This window comes from Cyrtonyx montezumae, unplaced genomic scaffold, assembly GCF_038088225.1.
Source record: "Cyrtonyx montezumae isolate F1298 unplaced genomic scaffold, pur_monq_1.0 scaffold_25, whole genome shotgun sequence".
NCBI lineage: Eukaryota > Metazoa > Chordata > Aves > Galliformes > Odontophoridae > Cyrtonyx > Cyrtonyx montezumae.
In genome coordinates, this window is record NW_027071992.1 from 3,266,739 (window position 1) to 3,285,142 (window position 18,404).

The following is an 18,404-nucleotide window of genomic DNA, read 5'->3' on the forward strand; positions in this document are numbered from 1 at the left end:
AGAGTGATTAAGCAGCTTCACAAACTATGTTTCATTACCTTAGGAATTGGACTATTTTTTCATTCCCTATAATATGCTTTACTTATTTTCATAAGGATTAACTACACAAAAGAAATGGAAACTGAAAGCAAACTGCTAGTATTCTATTAAGCCTTTTTTTATTTTTAACTGAAAGAAACTCCTTCCATGAGGTAAGGCAATTAATTCATTTGATTGTAATAAGGTGTATAATCTACCTGACTTTAGGTATAATTAAGTTTGTAAATATGACTCTCACAAAATCTCGCAACAGTTAAACTGGTTATACTAGTTTAGAGAACACAAATTATGTTTTTACTTGAAAAAAAAATAACCTGCTTTGTCATTTGCTTCTTACATGCTTTCTCACCAAAGAATGAAAAAATTACAGCATTTCTTCCCCAAGTATTTTCCACCCCCAGCTCTGCATACGATTCATTTCGTAACACCTGACAGGTATTAAGAGAAAATGATGAAGAGGTAACAGTTAAGGCTATCCAAATGTAATTAAATATCTTAAGGGCTGCCTTTGATGCAGGTGTTCAGAAAATACTTTGTATTCAGCTACTATATTTGTACAGTGGTGGTCCCCAGAATGCATCATTGCTTTCACTGTATCTTTTCTAAAAAATAAAAAAAAAGTAAAAATGGAGCTGTAGTATTTAAACAAGTGAACTAAACATCATTCTGAAAAATCACTTGCATTCGTGTCTATAGTATGGTGGCGGCAAAACAGCAATAGAGATGATGCAAGATTGAGCTGAAAATGAGCAATAGCACATACACATTTCTAGAAAATACCACATTTTAAGAAGGCACTAAAGCTTATGCTTGTGCTCTCATTTTTTTAAACAAGTAAGAAAAAATTTATTTTCATAATGGCACCTGTACTATTTGCAGCTGAACAGACACACTGCAGTACATGTCAAAAACAAAGCTGTTAAGTTCTCTTAATATACAGATGTGCTCAATTCTGGAACAGAAGAAAACAGCAAAACAAAACAACCTGGAAATAACTCAATAAGCTAACCTATTATCATCATACAGGGCAATGTTCCTTTTAGGAACCGGAAAGTAGCATGCATTGTTCAAATACTTTAAGCAAATACTGAGTTAAGGGATATTAGTAAATTATTTTAAATAATAAAACCCACCAATCTCAAGCAGTGAGCAAATGAAGAACATATTAGTCATTGGGCATATATTATAAGAACCGTTAAAACTTTTCCTCCAGTTGTCATTTACACCAAAACAAAGTGTACATTTATGCACCATTTCCAAGCACATAAAAAAAGTACACATTGAAGTTTCTGTGGACTTTGTACCCCACACATTAAAGTAACACAAAATTCATCAACAAGCAGTATTTTAAAACAACTTCAATAACGCCAATGTTTATCCTCAGGTTTTGGTTTTGTTTGTTTTTAGTTTTTTGTTTTTTTTTCCAGGGGTAGTACAGGTTTACCTCTTTCAGTTCCTATTCAACAGCCTATGGCAAAACTTAACATAAATCATGTTACCAATAAGTACAACCATCATGGAAATGCATGGAGTTTCAGAGATGAAGAGTTCTGTTGGCATATGCCTTTTCATGGTATAACTACTGGTCCGTGCTTTCCTGCTTTACAGCAAGAAGACAACAAAGATATCACAAGAACTGGAAGAGCTACTATTACTAGCAACATGATCAGGTTGATTGCTTTGACATTTTCTTCCTCTTTCTGGGAAATAAGAAGCTTTGGATTTCATTCCTTAGTTTAATGGGAGGTTGACTCTTTGTTTTAAACCTCTTCCACTTTAATTGAGAGGCTATCTTCATTGGGTTGACAGTTTCCATTCTGCTGAAGTTTGACTTCATCTGTCCTTTGTGTATTTCTGCTGTCTGCATCCTTGTCAGCTTCTGAATTCTGATCCTCTTTAGTGTGATCTTTGTCCTAACAAAGAGAAAATAATTATCCCAGTATTATGGGATATGACTTCCAATTCACTGCTGGTATTTCTATTTCCTCAATTTTCCATGTCTACTAAGTAGACAGTTTTTAAAAAAAATTAGAGTAGATACATCAGCAGCTCCAGGTGGCTGAAGTCATGCATCATAGCCAAGTGTTACTGAAGAAATCATTATTGTAAAGTGATCTGTCTTTACCTCTTATATCCAGATAAACAGAAAAAACAACATTGTGGAACTTAGGTTTCTAATCCACCGAATATATTCTAAACAAAGCAAGATTGCAATTTTCATTTCATATATTTTGTGACTTAACTAATGCATTTTACCAGAATTCTTCAGCAAGCAGACAGTGGACACATACAACATACATCAGATGTTTTACAATAGTTCAATCATTCTGAATACAACAAGCTATTCTTTAAAGGCACACTGCTTTTTGAAATAAAGGTTTAATAATCTGAAGATTATTCTTTTCTTAATCACACCATCTCCTATTTTACAAGTGAAAATCCCATACTATTCTTCCCCAAATCTTCATTTTACTTCCTGCAGTGTTCAACACACAGCCCATGACCAAAGCAACCAGGGAGGTGCTGCACTGCAGAGTGAAAATATTATTAAAAAAATGGGTATTTTGACAGTCAAGCTGTTCCAGAAGTCTACTGCTTATCTACATAGTCAGCTTCCTGGATCCTTCCATAGTTAGGCAGCCAACCAACTCTTAAAATAAGGCACAAAACAGAGAAGAGTGAGAAATGAAAACAATGTCTTCCTGTAGACTGTACATACAAGTTCCCAGTGGTCGAGTAAAGTTCAAACACAAAAGCTGTCCCACTAACATCTCACGGAAAACGACTTTCCTGCCTCCTACCAGTAGAAGCTAAACTCAGTTGTTTCAAGTGGCAATAATTTGCTAAGGAGAAAGGGGAAAATGAAAAGAAAGGAAGGAGGATATTCCACTACTATATTACAATAATAATAATTATTTCCATTATCACTCCACCTGCAGCACCCCACTATTTGTAATCTATTTGTAATCACTTGATTGCAGAGCTTACCTTCAAAGTAGTGGTGTTTCTGTCAGATTTCTCCCTTCCCTCTTTACTACTTTTTTTCTTGGAGGTGGAGCGTTCTCTTTCTCTTCCATCATTGTTTGTGTCCCTTTCTCTTTTTTTTTCTTTCTTGTTTCTGTTAAAGAAAATTTTTACTCAAATCAAATGTGATCCAAAAGCAGCAAATGAACTACCACTGCTTAAATGAAGTATACCGTACAGTAAATTGCACAGCATGGTAACTATGAATGTTGGTATCATGGTTTGTTTTCTCTGTGCAAGGTTCAACCATCTTCAAACCATTTAGTTGCCAAAAAAAAAAAAAAAAAGGAAAACATAACAGGACTTACAGATGATTTTTTGAATGAAGCACAGGAACACATGTTCAGATTGCACAGTATTAGCAAAGAGAAAAGTGAATTAAACTGTACACGAGGAAGGGCTCTTCATTTTAGAGAAAATTTAAAATCTCTGAAGTTTTGTTTGTTTTTTGAATTAAAACTGGATCACACTGACCAACAGAAATTGTCTGCATCCACTTTTTATTAAAGATCTCTGCATTTAAAAATAAAAGGAATAGACTCAGTTCCTTTCAGAATGGTGACTTCCACGTCATATTTCAATTTGACAAAATATTATACCTCCTTTACTGCTCACTTAATGTTTATGCTAACACCAAACTGACCTTCTTGGAGAAGGAGTTCGTGAAGACTTTCTTTTTGTTGTTTTGGATGTTTTAGGAGACTTAGAAAGACTTCTACTCTTCCTCTTGCGCCTTTCTCTGCATGACAAAAAAATCCAAATCAACAAAAAACCAACAAATAATTAACTCAGGAACTGTAAAAAATCTCTTAAGATCAATTGACATAACAGCTAAGTAAATATTCCTGAATTTAACATTACATACAACCATTTCTAAACTATACAAAGCAGAAGAACATTTTCAAGTTTCAGAGTGGTGGGAAAAGGGAGAATCGAAGCAGCAAGTAGGGAAAAAAAAAGATTATATCTTTTCAGATTTTAGTTTTATGCTTAACTCACCTGTGCTTAAACCCAACAACTGATACAGCTACTAACACTGTGTTAAGTAAGAATTTCTTCTATCAGAAGAAGATCCCAATTGAATGAAGAGCCACATCAAGACAAAAGACATAGCTTCAGCAATATGAACTTCAAAACTGAGCATTAAATACTCAAGATCACCAGAATTTCAGTTCAGCATGACTATGACCAGAAGCAAACAGTGTATAATGAAGCTCAAGCTGTTGTCAAATTTAAAACAGACCGGTTTATATTATTTGCCTAACAGCCTATGCTTGACAAAAGTATTTATCACCCTCTAATGTACCAAGTCACTCCTAACAGCTCCAAACAGCTTTTTTACACAGAATTTGCTTAGTCTCTATTCTGGAGTCTGCTTTTGAATATGACAGAACATTTATTAACTGGTTAACATATACTGAGGCATAGGTTAAAATACATCAAAAACTGAGGAAGCGAAGCTTCATTCAACAGAAATGGAAAACCTCTAGCTGTCAAAGTAAAATAAATTTTTCTTCACAGAAAAGGGAAAGGAAACAGGAAGAACTACTGATGAAGAGCAGGAAAGATAAAAACTAGCTGAGAGTACATTCCAACAATTCCACAAAAGATTCAACTGTATACCAGCTTTAGCAATTAACATCTAATTTCTCCAATGTTCATAAAGGCCAAGAAATCAACAGTTATTAGATGAATCAGAAAAGGATATATTAAGAAATGTTTTTTTATACTAACTGGATTCATACTCTTAACTATTTAATCCAGCCTGACCTTCTGAAGAACAAAAGCTTCACAGGACAAAATTTCAGAGCTAATTTTGTTCAGTAGGCTCTTAAGATTGATCTGATGTTTGGTAAACAGAAATAAAAGGCAGTCTCAGGGTTACCCTGGAGATAACACTGGTGTATGGGCTAACACACATCTCATTTTGAACATCCCCACACTTATCAGTATATTTTTTTCAAAAAAGGATAGTGGAAATTCATTTTTGTCCATGGATAAAATGGATATTTACAATGCTTCCCTGCATGTCTGCTAACAACCAGGTAACTTAACTGTGTACAAACAGTATCAAATGTGTATTTTCAGACTGATTTTCAAATGCCAACCATGCAAAGTCAATCACCAAAGTAAATAAACTCCCTGAAATACAAACTAATTGGGGCTTAGCAGCCCAACTTATTGTCAGATACTTCCTGAGACAATAACAGTTACTGAAGCTGGAATAGCTCCATGAAGTTCACCTAACCCTATTCCAGACCTCACTCAAAACAAGGTTAACTAAAGTAGTTACTCAGGGACACATTCATTTGGGCTTTGAGTATCTCTAAGGATGGAGTCTCCTCAGTCTTTCTGGGCAACAGCTTCTAGGCTTCCCAGAAAACAAAACAAAACAGAAAACAAAAACAAAAACAAAAGAACACCGCAACCTAGAAAAAATATATATTTTACTGTACTTCAATACCCTAGAATCACAGAATGTCAGATTGGAAGAGACCCTGGAAGACCATCTAGTCCAATCCACCTGCTAAAGCAGGAACACCTAGATTAGGTCACACAGGAACGTGTCCAGGCAGGTTTTGAATGTCTGCAGAGAAGCAGACCCCATGAGCTCTCTGGGCAGCCTGTTCCTGTGTTCTGTTATCCTCACTGTGAAGATTTTTCTCATATTCACGTGGAACCTCATATGTTCCAGTCTGCACCCACTGCCCCTTGTCCTATCACTAGTTGTCACTGAGAAGAGCCTACCTCCATCGTTCTGACACTCATCACTTACCCTTTGCATATTTATAAACTTTTATGAGGTCACCTCTCAGTTCCTTTTAAGATAAGAGACCCAGCTCCCTCAGCCTTTCCTTGTAAGGGACATGCTCCACTCAATCACCTTTGCGGCTTTGCACTAGACTCTCACAAGCAGTTCCCTGTCCTTCTTGAACTGAGGGGCCCAGAACTGGATACCATGTTTCAGATGCTGTCTCACCAAGGCAGAGTAGAGGTGAAGAACCTTTCTGGACCTACCATGTCCCAGGATGCCACTGGCCTTCTTGACCACAGGGAAAGTGCTTCCTCATGGTCATCCTGCAGTCCACCAGGATCCCCAGGTCCCTTTCCACTCCACTGCTCACAAACAGGTCAGTCCCCAACCTATACTGGTATTTGGGGGTTGTTCTTGCCCAGATGCAAGACTCTACACTTGCTCTTGTTATATTTCACTATATTTCTCCCCACCCAACTCTCCAGCCTGTCCAGGACTTGCTGGATGGCAGCACAGCTTTCTGGCATGTCATGTCAGCACATTCCTTCCAGTTTTGCATAATCAGCAAACTTGCTCACAGTGCAGTCTACTCCCTCATCCAAGTCACTGATAGCTAGATTGAGTAGTACTGGTCCCACTAGTGACCCCTGGACTCCACAAGATACAGGCCTCCAACTAGACTCTGTCCCCTTGACCACAACTCTCTGGCTTCTTCCCTTCAGCCAGTTTGGAGTCCACCTCACTACCCAATTCTCCAGACCATAATATGTGCCTACTTCTTTCAGCTCCTTCACCGGCCACAGAGAAGAATCTGGCTCCACATTTCTTGTACTCTTATTTACACTTTCCCACTAGACATTTGTATGCACTGTTAAAACATTCCTCTGCCTTCTCCTCTCCAGAATAAAGAGACCCAGCTCTCCCAGACTCTCCTAAGACTGGTGCTCATAGTTGCTTCATCAGCTTTGTGGCTCTTCACTGGACGCGTTCCCGTTAGGTCTGTTTTTCTCTTGTAATTGGAGGCCCAGAGCTGGACACTGGATACCATATCTGGCTCCAGCAGCGCTGAGGAAAGACAAAGAATCACCTTGCTCATCTGTTCACAAGACTCTTCTCTAGAAAGAGCAGCTCAGCACGCTGCTGCCCTTCTTGACTGCAAGCGTGCATTGCTGGCTAATACTCCCCTTGGGGTCAATCAAAGCCTCCAGGTTCTTCTTCAGCCAAGCTGGCCTTCCAGCCAATCAGCTCCCATGCTGAGTTTCTCCTGCACAGATGCAGGACTCAGCAAGCCCTCTGTTCAGCTCCAAGAGATGCCTATCAGCCCATTTCTCAAATCTGCTGACGTTCCTCTGAATAGCAGCACAGCCCTTTGACATACTACCACTTCTTACCAGTTCAGTACTGTCCACAGACTTGCTGAGGGAGTCTGGCTAAGCCACTGGCTAAGCCACTGATGATGTTCAATAGAACTGGCTCCAGTATTACCACCTGGAGTTTAACAACACTGATCATTTTGATTGTTTTTATTTCAGCTAGACTATCTGTTTTGAAAAGAATGTTTCAGTTTTTGAGTCATCCTACTAGAGCCAGGAGTCAGGACTCTGTGATCTTTGTGGGTCCTTTCCAACTCAGAATATTCAATAATTCTATACAAGTAACCAAGGAATTACGTAACAGTGACTCACACTTTCAGGAGGACAATGTGCAATGCCCCTCCATCAATGGCACAACCACCATCTACTCATTGCCCTCAAATACTATGCTGTATAGTTAAGTGAAAGGCAAGCATGAGCAGCCCAACAACAGACTACACTCTTCCAGGTACGATATAGATTTCTTTGCAATTCATTATACTTCGTAGGGAAATAATACAAAACAAAACAACAAAAATTGAATTATCAAGATGGTAATAGTGACACATAAAGAAGAGATGAATTTTGTTGTGCTGGTTAAGTTCAGAAAAGCATTAAAAAAAAATTCAAAATAACAAACCTGCTGGAGCTACGCGATCTTCTTGAAGAGCTATAGCTTCTTGGGGGAGTTCTGGATCTCTTATCTTTCTTCTTTCTATCCTCTCTCTCTCTTTCTCGCTCCCTCTCCTTATCCCCATCTTTTTCCTTTTCTTTTTCTCTGTCTTTCTCCCCTCCCTTGTCCTTATCTCCCTCCCTATCCTTCATTTTATCTCTATCCTCCCCATCTTTGTCATCATCTTTTTCCTTGTTCTGATCTACATCTTCCCTGTCTTTCTCCTTCTCATCCTTCTCCTTTTCCCTTTCCTTGTCCCTGTCTCTATCCCTATCTTTGACTCTCTCTCGATCTTTGTTTCGGTCTTTGTCTTTCTCCCTGTCCTTATCCCGGTTTCTCTCTTTATCTCTCTCCCTTTCCCTCTCTTTGTCTCTATCCCGGTCTCTTTCCTTCTCCTTGTCTCGGTCTCTCTCCTTTTCTTTGGTCTTTTCTTTTTCCTTGACCTTTTCTTTGTCTCTTTTCTTGTCCCTGTGAAAAGCCAAACACAAATCCATTAACTCATCTTAGAATTTCCTAATAAAAGCTACAACTAAGTCTTCAGCATACAGTAAATGCTCACGAGAAAGTAGGTCTGTTGAAAAATCACTATTATGCAAAACTCTATTTTTCCACTCCGTTTTACTATGAGAGGGAGACTATGTAGCTAGGAAAAGTCTGAAAATTAGAAATCAAATTCATCTGTGCTGATGGTACTGCATATGTTTCTTTACCTCATGGTTCTTATTATGCATAAACAGATATTCTACATTTTCTCAGAACTGAGACAAATACTATTACTCTAAATCCATTTTTTACTAAAAGCATAGACAGCAGATTAACCAGCCCCAAACGAATACTGACAGAAATCTTAATTCTACAGTGTTCTCTCACATTAACATCCTGGAAATGGTTGCAAGTCCAACACCAGTAAATACAGAAAAATCAAAACCAGGGTTTAATTTTCACTGATTAAATTTCCTCAAAAGACAAATGTAAGGTCAAACCTCAAGACAATTCAATCATCAGTAACGTAATCAGGAATTTGAAAATTATCTAAGAAAATTTATAGGACAGTAAAAATATAAGCAAGAGTAACAACAGATCAAGGCAACCTCTACAGAACAAGCATAAGTACACCTGTTCATAAAAAGAAAAACTGTGAGGAAAACTCGCGATTATGAGTGTTCTAGTGACCAAGTCAAATAAAAATCTCATCAAATTATAGCTTTGGTTGGAAGATTACATTTTTACCTAGGATTATTTGGAAGTGCGAGACTCCCAATTATCTCACTTAGTGAACATGTATGTGAGCTGCCTCAAGGACATATGAAAATCAATAGTTGTTCAGACAAAAAGGACAAAGCACAATATAAAAAGTTATCAACACGCTTTTTCATGTCCACAGGAACCAGACTGTATTTGCTGCTTCTTTTGGTACTGGTATCCAGCCCAGGATTTTGAGAGATTCTCAGACTCTTTCAGATTGGAAAGACCCTAAGCACAGCCCCATACTCTTCTTCATTCAATCGGTTTTGAATTATACATTTCCTAAACTCCTAATGTACAGCAGGCTGTTTTATGTTCTGTTACTTACCAGGTGCTGGCAAACACTTCTTTACATATCCCACAGAAAACAATCTAAGACCATAAAGATGAGACAACATGCTATCCCCACAATAGCAAGTGATCTCACAATGCCACCAGAAGCACCTTCCAGTTAGTTATTACACAGATTTCACTGGACTTGCCCTTTACAGTGAGTAGATGTTTGACAGAGTTTTTTAAGGTAAGTGGAAGAGAAATTATAAGTCAGCTATCAACAAAGCCTGACTACATAAAGTTCTCCTAACATTTCCCGCTAAGGTCCTAAGATTCACAGTTTACTTTCCCACAAAATTTTTCCTCTTAGAAAAAAAAAAAAAAGATCTACGAAGCTCCCTTTAAATGAGTTGGAGCATTACAGAGGTGAAAGGAGAAAATTAAAGTTTTCTACTCTGAAACTACTTCCACAGGCACTTTATAAATCAATTGCTGTGTCTGAATTTCACAGGAAATCAGTGAATTTGCCAGGGACTGAAAAAAGGGAAACATATCCCCCTTTTTTTTTTTTTAAGAAAAAAAAAAACCAAAACTACAGGGCAGTCAATCTCACCTTTATGGCCAGCAAGATCTGGAAACTATGCTAAGGCACATGGCAAACAGAGATTATAGGGGATAGCCAGCATAGCTTCTCTAAAGGTACACCACACCAAGCAAATATGGTAGCCTTCTTTAATGGGGTTACAGCACTGTTGGAAGAGGGAAGATATATAATCTAAGTGGACTTGTGCAAAGCACTTTATACCTTCCTGCATGACATTCCTGTCTTTAAAATGGATTTGACAGACCACTCAGTAGATAAGGAATTGGCTGAATAGTCGCAATCAGAAGACTGCAGTCAATGGCTTGGAGTCCAAGTGGAGATCAGTGATGTGTGGTGTTCTCAGGAGTCAGTGAGACTGATGCTGTTTTAACACCTTGGTCAGAGACATGGGCAGTGGGATTGAACACGACCTCAGTGAGTCCGAACCAAGCTGTGCGGTGAAAGGCTGAGAAAGGTACTGAGGGGCAGTGGTGGATGAAAATCTGAACATGGGCTGGCAATGTACTCTTGAAGTCCAAAAAGACAATCATATTCTGATCTACTTCAGATATATTCCAGCAGCTGATTTTCCCCTTCTACTTCACTCTTGAGACCCCACCTGGAGTACCTCCCACTGGAGGCTCCACCATACAAAAGACATGAAGCTGTTAAGAGTGGCTCCAGAAGAAAGTTTGCAAAACTCATCGAAGGGATGTATCTCTCCTATGAAGGTAGGCTGAGACAGCTAGAAGCTGGAGAAGAGAAGGCTCTGAACAAAGCTTACAGCAGCCTTCTAGTACTTAAAGAAGGTCAACACAAAAGATGGAGAGAGATTCATTATCAAGAAACGCTGTGGCAGGACAAAGCCTAATGCTCTTAAACTATAAGAGGGTAAATTTAGACTAGATATTAGGAAGAAACTCCTTACTCAGAGGGTGCTGAGGCAGGGGAATAGGTTGCCCAGAAAAGCTGTGGATGATCCATCTCTGAGAGTGCTCAAGACCAGGTTGTACAGGGCTTTGGGCAAACAGACCTGTTAGAAGGCATCACTTCCCATGCCAGCAGGGTTGGAACTAGATTATTTTTAAAGGTCCTTTCCAACCCAAGCCATTTTATAATCTTACACATGTATTAACACAGAATAGACTTCTATACTGAAGTTTAGGTAACTCAACATAAAGATCTACGTTCTATTGTTTTGTCTCACAGACAAAGCCTAGGGACAGGATAAAGCATTTACACTCCACCCTTTACCATCACCTAAAACATTTATTAGATTTTTTCAAAAACTTTGTACTGCAAGCTAAGAACAGTATCATTCCTTAGGAATGGAAACTCACCGAGAACGAGATCGACTTCTTGATTTTCGCCTTTCCCTAGATCTAGATCGTTTTTTCAAGGGACTTCTGGATCTGCGTCTGTCCTTGTGTCTTGAGAGTGATCTATTGCCAGACCGACTTCTACATGAACATCAAAAAGAATACTTTAATATTGAAACCATAAAAATTAGGTCAATTGAAACATGAAAATACAAAATGTGGCCTCAATAGAACAAAATACATAGAGTGGCATTTCAATAATTCATTGCCTAAATTTTTACAAATAAGCTTATTTAAAGTTTGAACTGGTGCATGTGCTCTCCTTTGAGATTCATCCCTTAAATAGTAAGTTTTATTAGAATCCTCATGAATATTCTGGAAAATATCAATCCATGGGGTAGTTTTTCTTTGAAAAGTATAGTACATAAAATCTAAGATCAGCCTCTAAAAATAGTTACATTTTGTTCTTCAGGTCTAGTCATTTATTGCAGTCTTGGTCACTTGGTTAGTTCTCCAAATTAAAAAACAAAACCTATGATCTGTTATTCAGAACTTAGAATTTTAAGTTATCTTGTCAGATGGAAGGATCTGTGAGCCTGGATTTAAAAACTCACTAGATATGGACTGAACATTTACTTCATGATAAATAAGGAATGAAAATAATGTGCAGATACTCCAACAGAATTTCAAGTAAAGTCTTCTCACACAAATATTTAGATCACTCCAGAAGTAATGCCTCCTATTTATTTCCGTGTAAATTACAACCAACAAATAAAGCAAAATATCACTATTCGGCTACATAATACTCTTTTCAACACAGTCACTACCATTAGCTATGCATTTTTACCAGCGATGAACAAAAGCCTCCATCCTGTGTTCTTCAAAATCTGCATGGCTGTCTGAACTGCCTTTCACGTTGCTGTCAGCCCTGCTGAAATGTACTACTCAACACCTCACTGTGTTCACATCCACTGTGCATACTCCATAAACATTCCACAAGCACCAGTGAATATCAATGAGTGCTATTTTTTCCCTGCATGGAGAAATTCAGCAACACATCTTTGCTTCAAATGCATTTCCTTATCAGACACCATTTTGTTAAGACTGTCCCTGTGCTGCCATCTGTCACACGGCAACAGAATGCAATGGAATATTGGTGGGAAGTTTCAGGCTCTACTGGCATACCAACAACATTCACCTCTGAGGTTGTGGGCCAACATAATAAAATAGGAGTCATTACTTTTGGAGCAGCCTGAATACATAGTGTAGTCTGGGGTAATGAAAACAAGACGTCTAAAAATTACTATGCTCTGGTTTCCCTAGTATTCACCGTTTTTGGAAGATCATATTCCAAGGAAAATTAAAATAAGAAGATGAATTTGAATATTAGTTTTTAAACAACACATTATTTGAATACTTTGCCTGAAAGGTTCATGTACAACAAAGTTCAACTTACCAAAGACAGAAAAGCCATGTATATTACTCAATAAATCCTGAAGAACAGGAAGATAGAAAAAATAACACTTCTACTTGTCTTCTGCAGCTTAAGACACACCAGGTATGGACATACCAAGAGGAGAGGAAAGGCAACTGTTTTTTAGCTTCAGCTCTGCTCCACACATCAGTGTTGAAACTAACTTCAGGGCAAATTAATTACAACTTAGCTAAAATAAGCCCCTGTATAAAAATTGTATTGTAAAGTTGAAAGGGATATATGGACATTATTAAATGCTGAAACAAGAAAATGGTAAGGATATTTTAATCTTAGGGATGCATATGCTTCAGTGGATCAGTCTGGCTCTTTTTTCAGCTTGTAATTAAAACTGTTTTAACACTTGCAAATTATAATTTTAAAAAGTGATAACAGATATTTGAAAGAACAGATTTCTTAAAGTGAGGAACGCAAATTTATTTTCTAGAGCTCAATCTAGTTTGTGTTGGTACAGAACAGCACTGACACTGCTGGAATGTTACACTGCTTTCCAGTTATATCCCACGTTACAGAAACAGCAGAGAACCATGAAGTAAGGAAATGACCAAATTACTATTCTTGCATTATAAAAGTGCACTATGGTCTGATGTCAATAGATAATGTTTTGTGTTGCCTCTCTACTACAAAACCTGCTCTTAAATCACATTTCACTGGGAGTACCACTGATGCGGTGTGCACTTCTACTCAGCTTTTCTTTATATAAAGGAATCATATGTCCCGTTAGAACACAGTGTGAGAAAAGATGCAACAAAGTAATTTCTGCAATAGGGACAATACTTACCTTTTAAAGTGTAAACTATCTAACACATTTTGAGTGTCCTTTTTTGACACTTAATGTATCCAAATACCTTTAGATTGATTACATAAATGCTCAGAAGTCACTGAAAAAATACAAACTATTTTCAGGATGCATCTGTAAGTATCACATATCAACACTCCTTCATCCATGGGAAACAAATTTATGGATTAATTTTAACAAAGATACAGTTGTTCCATTTCCTCCCATACTCCAAAGCCTGTTTCAGAAGTAAACAAATTTAGCAAAGTGAACTGAAGAATGCAAAGCTGTCCCTAGAGCCTTTTTCTCTTGGTTTCTAAGGATTTTAACTGCATTTTCATTACAGTAAATTGAAATACTGGTTTGATTAACTGTGTTTAGAAGTTTAGGACAGCAGGGGAACTTCATAATAGCAAAACCAGTCAAATCATCAGTTTAGACTGTTAACAGTAAAAAATGTTCCAGTCATAAAACACAGGTAACTACTACCTTTTAAAATATGAAAGTCATAAAATGAAATGTGTTACATAGCATAAAAGGTAGCTTCCAGTGCGTTTTCACTTAAAGTAATCCTCACTTAGCATCTACAGCAAAAGAAGTATGTCCAGAGATAGATTCCAATTACTCTGATATCATCAGTATAAGCTATTCACGTTTTCCACAGCAATACTTACTTAAAAAAGAAATCTCAGTAAACATCAGTACTCAAGAAAACCAGTATCATCTCTTAGCCGAAAAGAGAAACAGGCCTACCTGTGTTTCGAATGTGATCTTTTCCTTCTAGATCGGGATTTTGAGCTAGACCTGGATTCTGAACGAGAATGGGAACGAGATCGACCGCCTTTTCTTTCACTGCTCTTTCCAGACTCTGAGAGGAAAAAACCACTTTGCAGTGTAAGCTCAGAACATTTAAAGATCCCAGTTAACAATCAGGCACAAGTAGAATGTAGCACATATAGTACAAGGGGCCTACTCTTTGCACATCTTCCTTCTTTGCAAATATCCTTCAGAAACATCCAAGAAAGTCATTGCATATACTCGTTGAGTGCAGCCATCCTGCAGCAGTACACATAAACCAGATAATTATAAACAGCTAGCTCTGTTAGGAAAGGGATTTATGTTGCTGCCACAATGCACAAGATTACAACATGTTTGCCTCTTGGTATGTTATTAATGTATAAAATTCAGAAAAAAAAAAAGATAACCTGAGAAAAATACAGTAAATTAGAATACAGGGCATAAGTTTGAAAACAAGCATAAAATATAAATAATAGTACTTTCTGCTCTTTTAGAAATGTAAACCACTGTACAAATGTTCAAGTTATATTTCGTAAGTAGAGGAAGGAAAGGAGAGAAGGCTTAAAAGTTTGATCCAAAGGCCAGGAAGCCACCAGTGACCTCAGCAGACTTTGGTTCAGACTCTTCTAAAAAGATTCCTATTCTGCTGCTTTACATTGAGGAAACGTTACAGTTATTTTTATTCCAATGCCAAAAATGAGAAAAAGCTCAACTCTCTCCAAAAACTCAAGACTCCCCATTATCTAATGTACATAATGCTGAAGTCTGAGTTTGTTAATAAAATGACAAAAATCTCACTACCTAAAGGATGATCTCAATAATAAGTTCAACAAAGTCAGACTGTTATATGGTGTGGTTTAAAAATCGGTGTAAGTCTGCATAAATCAACACTGAAAAGCATCGTTTAACTTCTCAAACCATGAGAGGTCTTCCTCCTTGAACAGCCATTTCAGTGTTAACAGGGATCAGCCAACTAACATGGATGAAAAAGAGTCCATTATAACACATTGTTTAATCCCAAATTCATTTTCTGACCCCATTTGCTTTATAGATGCTCAGTCTTGAGCCAGCGTGAAAAAACAAGGATAAAATTCATCTGCTATAGGTTAACAAAGCATAGTAATGGTGGTAACATAGTAACATAGTTGAAGACAACACATGACAAAATAAAAAAGTCAACTTCATTCTGACGATCTGTTACACGAATATAATTGTGATTATTTTCAATTCTTCCTACAAACATGATTCAGCTACAAGTAACCTTTTCCTGTGTCTGAAAGTGCTCTTCCTTGCATGTACCAACATGCGCAAAGACCATGTCTGTCAAATACTAAACATAACATACCTACCTGGCTCAATAGCAGCAGATATGAAAGACTGAGCTTCCCTTACTCTCTTCATCACTTCTTCCAGTTCCTTGGCAGCAGCCTGTGGTGTCATTTCAGGAGGCTTCACTATTGCATTGTTGGAGTGATTTATTCTAAATTAAGGAAAAATAAAACCTTTATCTCAAAAATATAAAAATACTTGCAAAAAGGAAAAGAAAGGAAACCATCTGAAATTCCATGTTTGACTAAAAATTTCCATGTTCAGTGAACTATAAAGTTTTCATAATGCTCATCTACTGTCAAACTATCTGAAATGTGTGCCCTCTATTCCTTTAAAATGTTCTGAATAAATGAGGTACAGCATTTCTGTGTCGTTCTGAATAAAGGTTGAAGTTGGGAAATCTAGCTTTCTAATTTAGATTAAATTTCAAACATTAAACTTATTACAGAGTCATCATGTATAAAGCTTAATCAACACAAGGGACTTCACAGATTCTCTTGTTACAGCATTCACTACCTCAAGATTAAATGTAAATATTTTACTCTTGCTATCCATATTCTGCTTAGAAGAAGTTATACCCAGTCTTGAAAGTGGAGTTAATTTATTTATAAAGTGTTGCAGGGTGCTAACAACAGATCTTTATACTGAAAAAATATTTATTACTGCATTTTCCTGCAGATCATAGTCATAAATACACAAGAATACTGAGAAATCCCTGGTTCAATCCTCATATGGACAATTAATTTCTTACTTTAGTGGCCTGTCTCCAAACATAACACCATTAAAGGCAAGAGCTCGAGGTACAGAATTTTGATCAGCAAATTCCACAAAAGCAAATCGTGTTGGTTGAGTCTCATCACCCGCCATTCGCACAAATTTGACTTCTCCAACTTGCTTAAAGAATTCAAGAAGCTGATCTGCTGTTGTGGTCTAGAAAGAGTCAAAGAGCACAGCTGAAGTAAAATGCATAATGAAAAGCAACCATACAACATATCAGGTAATAAAAAATCCCTACGTTTTCGTAAAAACATCGTACCATTGTTTCATATGTCACACAGATTTGGCTATTTCACACTTTTATAAGGAAGACTGACAGTATTTTTCCTTCATTTAATCTGTAGAATATACTGCAACTTAGATTAGTGTAACCAAAAGTCCTGCGTTTAGGCTATAAATAAACTCGCACAGGATTTTGCATTTTTCAAGTAACCTCTCTGAAATAACGGATATGGAATTTACTTATAAACATATGTCCAAACTATTCCTGCTATTATGACCTTAAATTGATTAAAAAAACCAAACAACACAATATCACAAGACTTAGCTTTTCTCTTTCTACTAGCTTATAGTTGATCGGAACCAGGAGAACTTTTACACTCCAATAACTACTTCAGCAATCAAATAAATCACCCAAACAAATGCTACTACTGCTATCCATCAAAGCAATTTTTTTTCAATCAATAACTGCTGAAAAGAAATACTTCAGACACCGAGCATTTCTATCACAGAAACCTGAGGATATTCAGGCTGATTTTGCAACTTCCAGTTATTAACCTTCTACTATGGTTCAGGTGAATTCCTTCTTACTCTACTTAAGATCTGCACAGTACTATGTTGAAGGACAGCTAACACAACACAGTTGGACATTTGATCAACACACACAATCTTTATGTATGTATCCTCAATTCTGCAGCACTGTGATTTTACTGGTACCCTGCTAGAGTGACTTCCACAATCTGGTTTAATCGGATTGGCGCAGGAGTATTCAGAATTAACATTATCATTAGTGACCAAAACCAGCATCATTTGTTTCTTTGTTTAAATCATCATCAGCTAATGAGAGCTCCTATAATTATAATTCACAAACAGCAATTCTACATCTTCCATTAGTATTTCCCATACAAAAAAAAAAAGCTACCTGTGAGTTCAAATTTCCAACGTATACAGTTCTCCTGATTTCATCAATTTTGGATGGGTCCACATTCCCCATTATTGGTGGCTGGGGAATTTCTCCCAGTGCAGTTATGTTAGGGTCCAATGCTGCTGCTGGTATTGCTCCCAAAGTGCCAAGTGAAACACCAAGCTGGAAGAGACAGAAAGAATATGGCACAGTCATTTATTTACAAAATACAATTTACTCTTGGGCAAAGCAATAAAAATATGCCTGTAGCCTTCTGGGAATGATTTCATTTTCCCTGCCGAATCAGCAACATAATTCTTTGACTCCCATGTTATAAAATAACCATCAGTATGACATTAAGAGGCGATGTAAATTCTTTTCCTTACTTACAGTGTGACCCAAAAAACTGTCCAAAAAGAACAAAAAATCTTCTTTATTATATACTTCTACTTTATTTTACTTTTAAGTATGAAACTTATTTTACAGAAGTTTTAACACAAGTTAAATACTTTCCTTTTCAAAAGTATTGGTTGACAATGTTATGTCAAGTAGAGTAGGAAGAAGCATGAATCAGCCTGAATGATCTAACTCAAGTTTTCTGTATCATGTAAGTATACCGAAGTAGCATCTAAAAACTATTTCAAGACCCAGTAAAGTACTATTTACCACAGCCTGCGACTGTCTAGAACACAACATTTAAATAGAAATGGAATACTTATCAGCAGTACCCTCATTTTTTAAAAAACAATCTCTTCAAAACAGCTAGTTGAGCTGAAAAAAATAATCAGTGTTGATATGCTCCAGATGACAATCCTGGAACAATTCTGTTGAATTCAACAGTAGA

The 18,404-nt window shown here is 37.1% G+C and overlaps 1 protein-coding gene across 2 annotated transcripts in view; it reads right to left on the bottom strand.

Annotated features, from left to right (window-relative positions):
- Window positions 1–406: 406 nt before the first annotated feature.
- Window positions 407–18,404, bottom strand: part of SREK1 (splicing regulatory glutamic acid and lysine rich protein 1) — a 38,459-nt gene continuing 20,461 nt past the window's right edge. For both annotated transcript variants that reach the window (XM_065739795.1, XM_065739796.1), the window contains 9 exons: window positions 17,579–17,743; window positions 16,412–16,590; window positions 15,681–15,811; window positions 14,287–14,401; window positions 11,285–11,404; window positions 7,811–8,311; window positions 3,707–3,802; window positions 3,028–3,157; window positions 407–1,952 (listed from right to left, as the gene is read on the bottom strand). In XM_065739795.1, the coding sequence (XP_065595867.1) occupies window positions 1,800–1,952; window positions 3,028–3,157; window positions 3,707–3,802; window positions 7,811–8,311; window positions 11,285–11,404; window positions 14,287–14,401; window positions 15,681–15,811; window positions 16,412–16,590; window positions 17,579–17,743 (1,590 nt within the window). In that variant the 3' untranslated portion in view covers window positions 407–1,799. The remainder of the gene's footprint in view (window positions 1,953–3,027; window positions 3,158–3,706; window positions 3,803–7,810; window positions 8,312–11,284; window positions 11,405–14,286; window positions 14,402–15,680; window positions 15,812–16,411; window positions 16,591–17,578; window positions 17,744–18,404) is intronic.